This window comes from Stylophora pistillata, chromosome 3 (assembly GCF_964205215.1).
Source record: "Stylophora pistillata chromosome 3, jaStyPist1.2, whole genome shotgun sequence".
In the NCBI taxonomy this organism is placed as follows: Eukaryota; Metazoa; Cnidaria; class Anthozoa; order Scleractinia; family Pocilloporidae; genus Stylophora; species Stylophora pistillata.
Window position 1 is genome coordinate 20,225,001 of NC_142521.1, and position 16,595 is coordinate 20,241,595.

The following is a 16,595-nucleotide window of genomic DNA, read 5'->3' on the forward strand; positions in this document are numbered from 1 at the left end:
TCCTAGCGATTAACGCAACAAATGTTGTCCAATTCTAAATTGCACCAAAACATTAATGTTTCGGAGAATATTGGAATTTTAAAATGGACTAGATAAACTAAAAGCGTCTGAATCTCAAATAAAAATTCTGCTACTAGCAATAAGATGTACTTAATGACTGAGCCGAAGGGCCGGTGAGAAAAATATTTGGCTCGAGGTTCTGACGTACGGACCGAGCGCAGCGCGATCCATGTGTAATGAACGGAGAGCCGCATATTTTTCCGTTTGGCCCGCCCTAACTCAGTTATTAAGCATTTTTTTTAACTTAAATAGGACGCGATAGACTGGTGCGCGCGGGAAAAGCACAAAAACGATTCTCCAAAAAAACTTTTCCCTTATTTTTGTAATTCGAGGCAGAACAAGAAACTCACAATTCATCGGAAAACGTGACTTTCTTTCTTACTTTTGTTCAGAACTGTCCCTTAATTTTTTGCAACAACAGTGAAAAATCTTTTTTTCTGCAACAAAGCCGTCACGTCAATCCGTCTGGTCCTACTCTTGTCAGCTGTCACAACGGTTTTTTATGGGATTGCGCGATCGGGGCCGCTCCTCTCCGACTTCGCGCTTGTCTCCGTACGTATTCGAGCTAGAGAACTCACAGTTTATACCAGCATAAAAGCTCCGTTTAACTTCTCTCACCAGGCGTTCTTTATTAACACATCCTCGAACTGTTCTCTGTCGTCATTCACCAAAATTGTTTGCATTTCGGTCGCGTCGTTATGCACATCAAAATCAGAATAAGAAAGGCTTAAAACAAATCTTGGAGAATCAATCTAAAGAATCCCCGAGTTTCATGAATTTATCTCCGCCTTTATTCATCCCTATTATACAGACCGCTTTCCTTACGCATGAGAGCACCGCAACCCTCGAGAACCTGCCGTTGTGGATGTATTCGATTAACAACCGCCCTTAGAAACCTTATGCTTGAGCTTCGTATTTTGATTGTTCACATTTAGATAAATAAACACGATTCTAAGTAAAAGTTCCGTGATTCAGTAGAAGAAGAACTAAGATATTATTTTTTCTTTCAAACTGTCACAAGGTTCAACACTGAATTATTTTTTGTTGTTTTTTTTCTTCTTCGTTTAAACCTTGCTGCTTTAGAGTGCTTTTTGAGTCTTTAACAACTTTTATGAGAAAAATTATGCGCAGACTGTTACCAATTAGAGTCGTTTTTCGTTATTTCTTGTCTGGTTGCTTAAATATGTATGCCAGTAATCTCAGGAGGATAATCAATATTTACCATTATTATCCAACTAAATTCTGAAGAGTACAAATAACCCCTTGGACGAGTACAAATATCACGTGGTATTCATACTCCAGAGAACCGGTTGAAGTTGTAAAAAAAAATGGTGGACAATTGAAATAATTTTTCTGACGACGAAGAGACGGAATGGCTAGCGAATATTGATCTAAGTTTATTGGATAAGTCGAATGAAGAAAAGGAGTTAGACGACAATGAAATTCTTTTATTGAAGAAAATAGAAACAGCAACACGACAGCGCGCCAATTCCGTTCCGCTTCGCATACATCTGTTACCCACTCCCCGTAAAAAAATATCCTCGAAACTCGCCCGCACTGAAATAAAAATTTGGCGTGTTGGACAATAAATAACTTATTAGACACTTTACTGTGTCGTGTCGCTGAGTACTTTTACTCGTTATTTGTATTTTGACACGCTCTACGGGCTCGTCAAAATACGGCACAACTCGTAAAAGTACTCAACGATACTACGCAACAAAACATCTGGTAAGATATATCTATTTTATCAGTAGAAATCAGGCAAAGAGTAACAACACTGGTTCGCTGAACTAGAGACAAATAAGAGGTATTTGGAGGAATATTGCCAACAAAACAAAGGATGCATTTAACCCATGACGTTGGGATGCTTTTTAAATTTTTACTGTTGCTTTACTTATCTTTATTCATACAACCAGCAGCAACACCATTTTATGTGACAAAATAATCACTACAGTCTATAAAATCAACGTCCCAAACTTGTGTTGTCCCCTTGTGAACGAGAGGAATCTTCCCTCCTGTTACTTGGTGCATACAGCACAGGTCAACTCTCTCCCGGCGACATATGGACGACACGGAAGTGAGCCACAAACACCTTCTACAAGGTACAGTAATGCACCATCTTTGTTTGCCGCAGTACCTCTGCGGGCCTCCGCGTCCTCGTCGACACATATGTAGTCGCGCTGCTTCTTGTGGTTGTAGAATTCAGTCATGAGATACCCATGGTACTCCTTGGTCCAGCCAGATGGACAATCATTCCTTGCGGGCATTATAAGCATAGAGCCACGTGACTTGACAAAACATACAACGCACGGTGCATCATGGTTATAAAGGGATTTCTTAAAAGGGTTGAAAGAGCTTACTTCATACTCAGCACCATAGACGTATTCCGCAACCTGGTGTCCATCTCTGTACTTGTCATACTATGGACTGCTTGGAAGACAGAGATAGTTCACCCACCGCCTTGGTTGGCGTAGTTTCCACCACCCATCAATCCTAAAGGTACCATCGAAGACGATCGTTACTCCTCTCTGAACATTTCAATCACCAGTATTAAAAAAGAAGGACCTCCGTTATGTTACCCGACTATTAGTAAGCAATAAAACTATGAAAAGGTCATTTTCCTTAGAAGCACTTTCCGTCGTTGTACTCCGTGTAATAAAGAATCCCTCCATCGGTATCTTAAATCCCTCTTTAAAAGGAAAAAATATCATAAGCAATCACGAATGTGACGCTTGACTAGTGGGCCACAACCTTTCCACTGCACAGCAATTCTGAACATCACTGACTGTTACCTTTGTAGACAATCTGAGCGCCACCAGGACACGTAGTTCTTCCCCAACGAATATACTTAATTCCAGACTTCCCGGGTTATCCAGGTTTTCCGACTGCTCCTGCAGTGTTAAAAACGGGTCAGTTTAGTGCATCTGGTTACTTTATCCTTCTGCCTCAGTTTTGTCGAAGATAAACGTATGTGTTTAAAAGTGCTGTGTCTACAAAAAGTAGCGAAAGGATTTTTCTGCCTTTTTTCTACCTGCTATGAAAAGCTGAAAGAAAAGGTTAGTTTCTAGGGCATTATGTGTCGTAACTTATGGAAAGTGATGTATGACTATGTTATCATACTTAGATGTAGAAGCTGTATTCAGCTTAAATCATTGTTATGAACGTCAAGGTAATTTGTGTTAGCATTCATAACTATGAAAAAGTGTTTATTTGTCACCCACTTTTTATATCCAGCTCGATTCAATCAATTGAAAAAGTTGTTGCTATAGTCGTTGTTTTTCTCAGATGAATTTTAATTTTAGGAAGCCAAAGGCGGAAAAGGGTGGAGATGCTATGTTATAGCAAGGAATAAAACTGAATTATTTTCAAGATACAGAACTTCTGACTGTTTCTTATGTACATGGTGACTCCTGTCCATTGTGTTCCTTTAATCTAGCTTTTTCAAGCTTACCACCTTTCCCAGGGCGTCCGGGAGGTCCCACAATTCCACGTCCGTTATTCCGGCCGTCCCGTCCTGAAAATATGACGACAGTAACTACAGGCCATACTTCAAAAAACAAAAACAAAAACAAAAAAACAAAAATAATAATGATTAAAAATAATAATTAGGTTTAAACAGCTGAGTGAGTCCTGCTATACAAACCGAAAAAGTAGCTCGAGAACCATGAATCACCATATGTAGGTTTCAGCAATGCTTCTAACCTAATAGAAGGAAACCAAAACAAGGAAAATGTGCAGTACTAGAGCAACTATCAAACCGCAGTAACTTTAACTTAATTTTCTACTGGAACCAAGGAAGCAAAATGGTATTTTCACAAACTATTTTTAACTGAAATACAACAGAATCTGCACAAAACTACAGCAACTAAAACTTAGTAACGAAAATGTAGGAATTGCTAGGGCTGCATTGACTGCACAAATTACGTTGATTGCACGAACTACAATGACCGCTGATAACTTCAGCAGTAAAAATAAAATTCCTCTGTTATTACTCAAAGAACTGCGATCGTGCAATACGAAAATTACACAAACACTAATAACTACGTGTGAAGGTGTAGTCTGATCGTCCGGGTGAGTGTAGTCCTGAGAAGGACTGTTGTCGGTGGCAGTGACTGACGGTGGCAGTGACTGTCGGTGGCAGTGACTGACGCATTACCAGCAATCCGAGACATTTTACTCCCGCGGTCCGCGAGGTCAGTAGTTTCTTCAGGTTCTACTGTTCATGCGCTATGGCGTCAGATTTCATGTAAACATGGAGCGAAGTAGATTTCCGCGGAGGAATCGAGTTGATTATAAAGCACTAAATGTTCTTTCTACAGTGGATTTAGAAGTTCATTTGAAAGGAAGGAGAAAATTTAAAAGCGGATCTAAAGTTTATTTTGTGGAGAGACTTATCAGCCGGCGAAGATTGAAGAACGAGGTATGTGTATTGACCCTTTTATGTTCCTGCAGCTATATTTTACTTCGGATGAAATTTATACTACAATCGAAGTAAGTTCATAAACAGCTCTAATCAATCTCTGACAATTTCAGGACTTTGAATACCTAGTAAAATGGAAGGACTGGCCATTGTGGACAAGCACGTGGGAGCCTTCGGCTCATTTGAATGAGCATCTTATCAGGTATATTTAGTTTGTTTTCGATGGTGATTTTAAGCTTAAATGTGAGCTTCATTATAGAAGATGGTTTGATCGTCTTAACCGTAACACGTTTTCGATTCCAATCTTATGTTTTGTTTTCTGCATTAAAAACTTTCTAGGGCATACAGCAACCCCACTGTTACCGTGGAAAGACTACAGAGCGCATCAGTTGCATTTCTGGAAGGCATTCTTTCAATCCTAAAATCGAATGCGGTTAAAGTTCTTTATTCCACTGAAATTAGAATGGATCATGATATTGTGAGATACGTTTTTAAAGGAAAAGGTAAAAGAGCAGAAGACGGAGTTAGTATACTCTATGAAAAAAATGATTTTACTCGATTTGAACTTCCACCATATTGGTACTATTATTTCAATCAACTTGGACAAGGAATAGCAGTTGACTTTCCTGTTAAGTTAAAAACTGTCCTTAACAATTCAAAAAAACGTTACGTTTTATCCAGTGGTCAGGTCAAAATTGCTCCAAATTTTCCAGTTGAAAAAGTTATGATATATGTCAACAGGAAAGCATGCGATTGTAAAAACATTTAATTTATCTTAGAACAGATAAATATAAAACAAGAAAATCTACAAAATAATTTTGCAGAGATTTCTAGTGGAATATGTGATTGCAACAATTGAAAATCAAAGAAAGTTATATGCTTTATGATTAAATACACTATATCAAAATTATTGTTATTATTTTGTTGTAAGCATATAAACAAACAAAAGTTTAGTATTCATATTAGCATTAAAAATTATTCACAAGATATTTTTGCAAATAATCAAATTAAAAAATATATTTTGTGATACATGTCTGCATATCTGTTGTTCCTTTGCTTGCCATAGTTACTGATTTTGCTTCAAAATCTCAACCAATTGACATTTTTTCAGCTTTGCAATCCCTTTCACATTAATACCTATAGATTTGATTTCCTGTCTTAACTGCTTAACAGTCATTTTGTTGTATTTATCTTCGCTTAAGTTATTTCCTTGTACATCAGCTCCATTGTGGTCATTTTGTAGTTCTCTTAAACATGCCCTCTTTCTTTTTTTTCGTGTCTCGATGATGCCATCCTCCCAGTAAGCTGCTTTTCGTTTGGTGTACTGCCTTTTTTCTCTCTCGCAGTGCTTTAGTGCCTCCTGCCTGTGTTCCAGAAGCAGAACATCCTGAGCCGCATCCCACTTATTTGATTTTTGAAAGTATATTTTCTTGGCATCATCATTATTTTTTTCAATGCCTTGACCAGTGAACTGTCTGAAGTTTTTATGATTTTTGATGAACATTGGTACATGATATACTAATGCATGCATGTAAGGAGTCACTCTCTTCTTTTCATATCCTATTCGAACACCACCAAGTGAACAAAACAAATTTACAAAGTCTTTAGATTTCTGGAAAATGTCAAGGTAAAAGTCACCAGCATTTGAATCAGAGTTGATTAAACTGTAGAGTGTATAAAAATCTTTCCAGAGTTTGATGACTGTTTCTTTTGTTTCTGGGAACAGGATATCTAGTTCTTCGAGTTTTGCTGGCAAAAGTTTTGTCAGCTTTTTCTTGTCAGACCCAACAAGGCTAGTCCAGTCATATGTTCCACTGCCTTTCCCATCAGCATTTTTTTTCTCCCAGAGAGAAAAAGTTATGCCGAGTTCATTGATTGTTTTAATGAGAATGTCAAGGTTTACACCCTTTTCCTTACCCCGAGCCATGTTAAAATCTTGCTTTGCATCCTTCTCCATTACTTCTGTGATTAAATTTTCAGTCAGTTTGTCAGTTACTCTCAGCATTAAATGCAATTCATCAAGAATAATGTGGTCAAGCTCAATAGTAAACAATGGACTTTTCACACATGAAAATTTCTTTGAAGAGGAACTTAACTCTTTAATTTCTTGGAGTGTTCTCTTGAGCTCTTCGTTATAATGGGACAGATCTTTGGACATGTCCCACCTGAAAAGCTTGTGCACCTTACACCAAAGGCATGCATAGTCTGAGGTAGCCCCAGACATCCCCATGGCCATCAGCAAGAACTTGTAGTCTCCACCGAGAAATAATTGAACAGCTATTTCTTTGTCATTAACCTTGATCTTCCCATTTTTATTCACAGAATTTATGTCATTGATAATTTCTGAAAATGATGTCTCAATTGTTTCATATTTTTCAGGGCCATTGACTACACCAATTGTCCTGTTGCCCTTTGATGACATAACTAAATCCCCTGTTTGAAGGAGTGAGAATGACATTATCATAAAATTTGCTGACCTCGACATCTTCGCACCATCACAACTGATCTTTACCTTTATTGGTTCATCACCTTTGTGGTTTGAATTTGACTCCAAAAATTGTTTGATGTGATCTTGTAGAGTTTCAGAAAATGAAAGTTGTGCACCAGGGTATTGACCTGGTGTTCTTTCAATATGACAGAGTTTATTCAGTTCATTCCTCCTTTGTTTGATCAAATATGTCCTTGGTAAATCTTCAGACAAAAGAGACAACTCATGGTAAAGTTCATCACTTGCACAGAATTTGTCCAGTAAAAATAGAAGAGTTTCTAGGTTGTTCTGGTCAGTCTCATTAGCTGACAACTGGTCAAATTCCAGGGTGTGAAATTCATTAGTTGCTGCCTCCTGGACCTTGAGAAAAGACAGCTTGAGTCCATGTGACTCAAGAAACCAGAGGGCAATTTCTGATTTTTCTTTCAGCTCCTTCAGTCTTCTCGATTGCTGTCTTTTTCCCAAACTGTCTATAGTTTTCCCTTGGCAAAGAAAACCAGTCTTTTTCTCTAAATTTTGTATGTACTCAGAAAGTTCTTTATTTTTTTCTTCAATATCTCTGAACTTTTCCTCTGTAGTTTTGACCGTTTCTCCCATTTCATTTTCTTTTCTTCTTATTGCTTCCATCATTCCCCTTGCCAAGCTTTCCTTCTCCTTCTCAAGATCCTTGTACCTCAATTTCCATTCTTTTATTTCTTGCTCTGCAGCAGACAGATTCTCTTCTATTTCATGAGGCACCACAAGCTCAGTTTCATAAATGTTAAGGGTTAGCCCTTTCCTGTTTGCCTCTTCTCTCTTACTTCCACTAACTTTCTTCCCAGTGTATTTGTTCACAACTGCACCGGCTTCACGTCTCAATCTTCCGTGGATTCTTGATCCGTTCTCCTTGCTTACTTTAAACCATCGACCAGGAATCCAAAAATTAAGAAGGTCAATGTAGTTTAACTCATTTCCTCTCTCGTCTTTTATTCCAACAAGCTCATGCCATTTCATCAAAATTGGATACGGGATGTATATTGCCAGAGCTATTCGAGATTCTTGAACGCATTGCTGTTTTATATAAGAAAGAGGAGATTCAGTGACCTTAAGTTGAAATTCTAGGGATTTCTTTTCGAAATCGAGCAAAACATCAGACATTTTTTGACGATTCAGACTGGAATGAGCTCACAGTGATACAAGTTTTGTTTTTTATAATTGGCGCGATTTGGCGCTTGTAGGAGTCTGCAGATTGTTAAAACAGCGGTAAAAAGCGTGGAAATGCTAGGCTGCTAAGCTGAAGTAAATATGGCGACTTTTTTCACGAAGAAAACGATGGAAAGTGGTCGTTCTTCGCGTCCTACAGGACATTCGCGAGCTCAGGTAAAGGTTACGTCTAATAGTGAAAAAGCCCTATTTTCAAGATTGATTTGCGGCCTCCTATTTTATCATGGAAGGCTTTATTTAACGTATTTGAAAGATCGTAAACTGAAGAAAATTTTGAGGGGTCGGCACCGATGAAAGCATGAAACACACGGACAGCTCAAAGCATGGAAGTGAAGGTAAGTGAAGGTATTTGGATGAAACTATAAAGGAAGTACAACCGAAGATCTTTGTTATTTTACCTCTATTCCGCGGCTCGACGAATAAACGAAACGGTGAAAAAACTTTCGCTTCGTAGTGCAGTTGCATATTATTTATCAACGAGAGGTCGGCACGTAGAATTTAATTTATTTAAACTGCCAAAAAATAAGATTTTATTTCAGATCCCATACATTTCTTTGTATCTTCGGGAAGCCATTTTGAAAGTAATCTTTGATTGACGTACGGTATTTGAGACGCAATATGACTCGCATTGCTGGTAATGTTTCCGCACAGGTTGTCGAAACGTCAGTCACTGCCACCGACAACAGTCCTTCTCAGGACTACACTCACCCGGACGATCAGACTACACCTTCACATGTTACCCCCGGGTTCAAACCATTTACTGCACTAATAACTACATAAACTAATTTGTGTGTAGAGTCTCACAACTTCACCAATTTAGCACACCACACTGCACTGCACTGATTACAAAAGTAAAGAATTAAAACAATTACGTAGCATGTTAATTTGGCAAACTACGCCAGCGAAATAATCTTCTAATTCTTCTAATTCTATATTGTCTACATACAAATACACAAACAATTTTAAGTTTTTAGAGAGTAAAATATGCGAAAAGTGGTCATTGTGTCTGTTCATCACTCGCGCGTTAGGATCTGCATTCTAGCTAATTCGAGGTAAGATAACATCTTTCAGTCTTTTCCTTTTTAGATCTGTGAAAGAGCCATTTGCCTTTTTCCGACTCATTTCTAAAAAATTAATTCAAGTTTGTAAACCAAAATTGTGTTTATCTTAAATGTCGAATTACTAAATCGATAAAGACTTACTTTTTCTCCACAGCTTGCAGTCGTTGGTGAACATTATTCAGGCTTTGGGCTTGATTCGTATTATTTTCGCTGGACCTTTCCTGACGTTCAGGCAGGATTTCTGCCGCCGGAGCATCTTCAAATCCGCTTTTTTCTGCCGTTTCATCTGTGGCGACGATTTCATGCAAGGTGAAACACATCACACACGTGATCACGGAATACAAGGCGGCCCGAGGTGCGGTAAAAAACATTGTGGTTTAGATATGTTTGAATATTTTAGGGAGTTCTTGAGAAAATTCGTTTCCCTTGTCAGAGGATGCCGACTCGTTCTTCTCTTCAAGAAAACTTTGAGCTCTAAAATCTTCAATATGATAAAAATAAAGCTTTATTCAACAAGACTTCCTGCGTCGGAGGCGAGAACATTTTCGTGTTCGCCACCACATTAGAATTACAATAGTATGGCAGTAATTACCTTAAATAGATTGTAAGTGTGTCAAGTTTTTTTTTTATCAAATTGAAGAAAAAGTGCGGAGAGCTATAGAATAACTATTTTGCTACGTTCCTGGTTTAAACCGAATCTCTCCCGTTCAGGAATAGTTTCTGAGAATGAAACCATCTTTATGACTGGTGTTTAGTAGGAAAAGCCTGGGGGAAAACATAATTTAACAATTTCCACAGGCTACCTTAATTGCAGATAAGTCGGATATAAAGATTTTTCTCAAACATTGAGATCGCCTCGTTATATAATATAAACATTTACGACAACGCGATAAATTGTAGTAATAATATATTGAAAAGATTTGAACTTGTGAAATGATCAAAGTGAATTTTGTTCTCGTTTCTTTTATTCACAAACCTTGGTTGGTAATCCTGTTATGAATATCATGGCAGCCATGACAACTATCTCTTTCAAAAATTAAGATTTTTTCCACACTCGGTCGCCCCCGACAGTTAATTCCTTAAGGTGCAATTACACAGCATTCGCAAAGTTGAAAGAAGTAGGAGCAAATTAGATTGAGCTGGCTACAATGCGAGTGCTGTCGTCGAACGATTTCATGAATTGGGGCAATCGGTGGGATGTGCATAAATTTGAGCTAAAGCATTCACAAATGACGTTAATTCATCTTTTTTCTACATTTCCTCGTGGCATACTAATTAAGTGCGGACACATTTTTGCTCTTTTCGTGATTTTGCTCTCTTTTAGTCAAAAACCTTTGTCAGCAGACCTCGAAGCGGTCAGCAGTCTAAGGTCGCCTGTGACAGCAGTGAGTGGTTTTCTTCATTTATCTCGCTCTATGTAGCAATGTTTCCGTCGAATACTTGGTTGGTACCGCATCTCAAGAACCATGCTTTGGAAATTTGCATCTTCCGGTTGGCTGCCAACGTTATGCTATGGTTACAAGAAATTTCAACAGCCCTATCGTGTTGTTTGCTACGTTAGCGGCTTAGATGCAAATTTCACAACTTTCTGGAGAGGTGGAGACTCATCCTGAATGTCAAGATACCCTTCACCAAGACGATAATTATTGATAAATCAGATACAATGAAAGATATGAAGCTCATATATTTTTTTTTTTGACTTTCACGGGTTTATTACGAATCAACTTAACGGCCTGCTCCCAGTTGGCTTGTTAGCTCAATTGGTAGAGCGCTGCTCTAGTATCGCAGAGGTCAGTGGTTCGAATCCCGTACAGGCCTGATTTTTTTCAGGTCTGATTTTCGCTATTGCTTAAATAGCGCTATCTACTGCGAGGATCGTGCATCATACGTACGATAATTATTGATAGATCCTTGGTTGGTTTTTTCCGTGTAACTGCCACTGAGCATGGAAAAAATTTTAAAAAGATATCTATGACTAGAACGCCCCTAACCGGAAGTAAAGTCGGGATACTTTTCCCTGAATCACTGAACAGATATGTCGCAAGATGAACAAATTAGTGCGTTGCAGTTCAAAAATTAGTTTGTTGTAGGTTATTATAATAAAAAGTTATTCACCGAAGACTCTGTGAATATTGTTACTGGCTAAAATGACTGAAGTATGGAGAAGAGCACTCGCCCCGTCTGGCCCTACTCATTTCAGCTGTCAGTACGGTTTTTTATGGGATTGCGCGGGCGGGGCCGCACAGGTAAATATGATAAGGTCAACTCATTTAAAATAGGCGGGGCTGTAATTTGGATTTAGTATTTGGAGACGAGATCAATAAAAATGTCTTTGACATTTGAGACTGGTACATTTATCAGCGTGGCACTTTCTGAATTTGTTACCTCGTCGTCTCCTTTGTATTCAGCTAGGTCACGGCTTTGACTACATTACATGATTTCTTTATGAAATGTTTTAACGAACACTGCACAGAATTTTCCATGATAGCTGTAAGCCTACTGATAAGACTTAGTTTTTGCCTTTTTCTAAGAGAGCGTAGGCAAGTGCAAGACGAACGCGAATAACGAAAAGCGTTCCTCTCCGACGTCGCGCTTGTCTTCGTACGTACTTGGGCTAGAGAACTCACAGTTTATACCAGCATAAAAGCTGCGTTTAACTTCTCTCACGAAGAGTTCTTTATTGACACATCCTCAAACTGTTCCCTTTCGTCATTCACCAAAATTGTTTGCTTCTCGGTCGCGTCGGTACACACATCAAAATCAGAATAAGGAAGGCTTAAAAAAAATCTTCCAGAACCAATCTAAACAATACCCGTGTTTCACTAATTTGTCTCCACCTCCCTCTTTTACAGATCGCTTTCCTTTCACATGAGAGCACCGCAACCCTCGAGAACCTGCTGTTGTGGACAGGTGTTCGATTAACAACCGCCCTTAAAAAAACTTATGCCTCAGCTTCGTATTTTGATTGTTCACATTTACATAAATAAATTCTGAGTAAAAGTCCCGTGATTCAGAAGAAGAAGAACTAAGATGTTTTTTCAAACTGTCGCGAGGTTCAACACTGACTTATTTTTGGTGTTTTTTTTCTTCGTTTTAACCTTGCTGCTTTAGAGTGCTTTTTGACTCTTTAACAACATGTCCAAGCGTTTAAGACATCAGCCAGGCTTTTACGTGACATTATTTAATGATGTTTGCGATTGTGCCTCTAATTCAAAATACCGTTTTAAGGTAAAGCCAATTGTTATGGGCGTTTACGAAGTCAAGCGTATTGTCGCAAAACGAGTTAAAGGAGGCAGAGCAGAGTACTTCATTCATTGGCAGAACTACTCCTCGAGTGAAAATACGCGAGAAACCCGAACATTTCCTTCGAGAGCAGGTCTGTCAATCCGCTTCGTGCCGATGAATACAGAGAGATACTGTCTCTGCTATTCGAGAAGGATTTAAAAGCGCCCCTGGCCTGTAACGAAACCATCACCGTGCGGCACGATGTACTGGGAGCGATCTTTCCTGGGTTACCGTCAGATCTCCGTGGGAGTCCATATCTCGCCAGTGAAGAGGAGCTGATAGCCGCTGGCCTTGGTTCTTCTGTGAAGAAATGTCTGACTGTAACAGAAGTTGGTTGTCAAGTCGACGCTCCTGTCCACCTGAATTTGTTTCTAGGCAAGTCTCCAAGACTTCAGGTAAAGTTCGCACACTTACAACATCAACATACAAAGATGATAATGATAATTACAGCAATAAAGACATTAAGCTCTGTGTAAAGTAATCTATGGAGGATGTATAATAATTGAAATAGCTATGTGTAGAATGCAATATTTTAATTTAATGTCATCAATATACTGAAAGATATATATATCTTTAGAGACGGCCTTGCGTGTTTCTATCCTGAAGCTGTCATTGACGCCCAACAAAAGAGGGGAAAATGTTATGAATTCGCAAGTGCTACAAGTTGAACGTAAATTTTTACAAGTTGAACGTAAATTTGTTCTGGCAAATTATCACACAAGACCACTTCAATATACTATAGTGTCATGTTACATTCATTGATTGTTTACACTCATTCAGAGTCAGTATTCGACTTCTTGTAGCGCCAGAAGTGTTGTAAATAGACGTGTTTAGAAGAAATGGCTAAGCATAAAATGGATACTTACTGGACTGCAGTAGGTCTTGTACAGTCGGCTGCTCATAAATGAACTTTAACTCATACATCACCATGCGGTCCCTGTTAAAGGGTGACAGATAAATATATCTTATTATTAAAAACTGGATCATTGGATAATGCAATTCAAGACTTTTTATTGGCTTAGCCATTATGGTATGAATGAATGAATGAATGAATTATTTATTTATATTGCACCCTTTCTATACAATATTCAAAGGCGCAGTACCACCCATCAATTTGATAGACACTACACAAAGATAGACCACAACACCGGGCACTACGTGCCCCACTCTTTTCGAACAGTGTGTGGGTTCTTTAACGTCCCACAAATTTTTTATCACATACAAGGCCTTGTGAGACGGGACCTCCATTTATCGTCCCTATCTGAGAAGACTAGAAAGTCTAACCATTTGTAGATATTATTACAAAGGCAGCACTTTCTTCTCAGTTATTTAAAGACCCTGAGTGTTGGTCCGGCCGGATTTGAACTCACGACCTCCCGCACAACAGTCCGGCGCTCTACCAATTGAGCTAACCGGGAGGCGGTATATGAGCCAATGTACCATAATGTAACATCTGTACATTGTAACATCCGGTTTCTTCTTACGAAATAAAGTCGAGAAGATTTGTCTAATATCTTAGGGGCGTTTTTTTTAAATAAAACAATTATTCCACTCGCGCTTGTTGGATATGAGATGATTATAAAGGTAAAGGTAAAGGTCTCTATTTCTCCAAACAACAGATGTGTTTAGTTACAATTTTAAGGTTGAAATCAGACAGTCGCCTCTGGCAGCCGTGTTGAGTCCGTAGCGATTTCACCTACCCACCCAACCCACCCCAGGGAGGACATCCATCACACAGTAATCTCGTGCGTGGGAAATTAACGTCTCCTACCCCAACCGTGCAGGAGACGGGACCTCCATTTATTCGTCCCTATCCGAGAAGACTATAATATCTAACCATTTCTTGATGTTAAAGAAAGGAAGCATATTTTTCTCAGTTAATTTTAAGACCCTGAGTGTTGGTCCGGCCGGTATTGAACTCTATAGCCAACTCTACGCTACGCGCTTCGTTGGCTATCTCATCTCATATCCAACGCGCACTCGTGAAATAATTGTTAATTAGACGTTTTGTTGTTTAGTATGGCTGAGTATTTTTACGAGTTGTGCCGTATTTTGACGAGCCCGTAGGGCTTGTCAAAATACAAATAACGAGTAAAAATACTCAGAGATATTACACAACAAAACGTCTAATAAGTGATTTATTATCCAACACGCCAAACTGTTATTTTAGTGCGGATGAATTTCGCGGATATTTATTTACGGGGAGTGCGTGACGGAAGTATGCAAAGCGGAACGGAATTGGCGTGTAGTCGTGTTGCTGTTTCTTTTTTATTCAATAAATGAAGAAATTTCCAGGATGTCTAGCTGTTTTTCTTCGTTCGATTCATCTAATAAACTTGGATGTATATTTGCCAGCCATTCTGACTCTTCCTCGTCGGAAATATGATTCAAATTGTCCGCCATTTTTTTTTTCGTAACTACAATTCAATTCTTCGCTTGGGCGATGCGAGAAAACCTTTTAACCGGTACTCTGCAGTACAAATACTTGTACTCGTCTATGGCGTTATTTGTACTCTACGAAGTGTAGTTGGATAATAACATACACGACTGAAAAAGTGGTTTTATCACAAACTATAGTATTTAAAAGAAATTTATCTGCTCGGTACTTACCACCTGTCTAGGTCATTCAGCTGCGGTCTTGCCTGGAAATCAGAGCAAAATTAAAGGTAATTCATAAAGTAATTCAGCAACAGGCCCCTCAAATTTATGTCACATCTGCAATAGACAAGTTGACAAATAACGGCAAATGATAACCGATATATTTTGTAAGAAATAGACAACTTTTTTTAAGAGATATGTTTCTGCATGCTTACGCCATCTTCAATCGATGAGTAACTGAACGTGAGTAATTATATAACAGACAAGTAGATGAATAAAATATTTGCAATATGATGTAATACTATTATTCTAAAATAATGCTATTATTCTAAAATAACAAACCTCAAACTCCGACAACTCACTAAGCACTTTTGTAAACCGGACCTAAATATCAAACTAGTTTTCACTTCTTTTAAACTTAAAAACATGTTCAGTGTTAAAGATCGTACTCCTGATGCTCTAAAATCCATGGTAATCTCAGTCGGAGGTTGTAATCCAGGGTGCATTCCGCATAATCTCAGGCTGGAGAAACGGTATAGTTCTAAAAACCAACCCCAACTAAAGCTATCTGAACGCCAGCTAAAGACTGCATTTCGCCGCGCACTTTATCCACGCCGAAATGAAAATCTTCGGCGTATTTTAAGTATACATTTACCTACATAAAAATGCTGCCTGAGATTGCAATGAAACTGTCTTACCGTGAGAGATATAGACTAGTCACTTTAGCTCGCACCAGACATCTCTTTTGCAGATTTCGTTGATGGCGCGGTCTCACTAGCTGGCGGCGAGAAATAATACCAAAAATTGGACACTTTCAGGAAGGGACTGGGCAGAACGCCAGTGCTTCTTGCAGTCGTTCAACAGGATATCTGCGCGCGCTTCTACTTTTACGTCAGAAAGAGAAAATGGCGGTAGTCGTGAGCGAAACATGGTTAAGAAAGGTACGTAAACTGTACTCTTTTCAAAGTTTGAGGCCTGTTTGCACTGCACCGAAAAAATTTTTCTTTTGTATTTTGAAAATATCGACAAATTTGCGATTGTAAATGTTTCTCGGGTCAGCTAGAGAGTGAAAGTCTCAATAAGTTCTTCTTTACTGTATGCAAACTGCTACCATGCTACGAGGTTTTTTGGAAACCTTATTTTTGCCTTTATCGCTCTAATTTTCAGTGGAAACTATCCCTAGTTGATCATCAACTTTAGCAGACCTGGTGGCTCCTAACGGAGCCGTTTTTGTTTTGAGTGTGAGGGACACAGGGTTACTCAGATCTGGGCAGTTTGTCCGAGCTCAATAACGCATTTATCAAGTCTTGTTTTCTGGATTTGGGATTAATTTTCTTCCCCGTTCTCTGCTCAAGCAGGGTAATGAGGTCAGGAACTTTCTTCTTCTTGAGGACACTTTCAGTCATAGTTAAATAGTTTTTGAAGGTTTCTCTATAAGCCTAGCACATGCAAGACGTTATTCAGCCCCAGTAGCTAGAGG

At 38.8% G+C, this 16,595-nt stretch overlaps 1 protein-coding gene and 1 pseudogene across 1 annotated transcript; one reads left to right on the top strand and one right to left on the bottom strand.

Annotated features, from left to right (window-relative positions):
• Positions 1-1,165: 1,165 nt before the first annotated feature.
• On the bottom strand, positions 1,166-4,232 carry LOC148734967 (uncharacterized; annotated as a pseudogene).
• LOC111328541 (uncharacterized) lies at positions 4,215-5,511 on the top strand. Its single transcript, XM_022933003.2, has 3 exons — positions 4,215-4,480; positions 4,594-4,682; positions 4,820-5,511. Exons 1-3 carry the CDS (start codon positions 4,283-4,285, stop codon positions 5,247-5,249), a joined length of 717 nt encoding a protein of 238 aa, XP_022788738.1. The 5' UTR covers positions 4,215-4,282; the 3' UTR covers positions 5,250-5,511.
• Positions 5,512-16,595: the final 11,084 nt, after the last annotated feature.

Coding starts and splice junctions, on each gene's coding strand:
- LOC111328541 (XM_022933003.2), top strand. CDS start 4,283: ATGCGCTATGGCGTCAGATTTCATGTAAACATGGAGCGAAGTAGATTT. Junction 4,481..4,593: donor GGCGAAGATTGAAGAACGAG/GTATGTGTATTG, acceptor TGACAATTTCAG/GACTTTGAATACCTAGTAAA. Junction 4,683..4,819: donor TTGAATGAGCATCTTATCAG/GTATATTTAGTT, acceptor AAAACTTTCTAG/GGCATACAGCAACCCCACTG.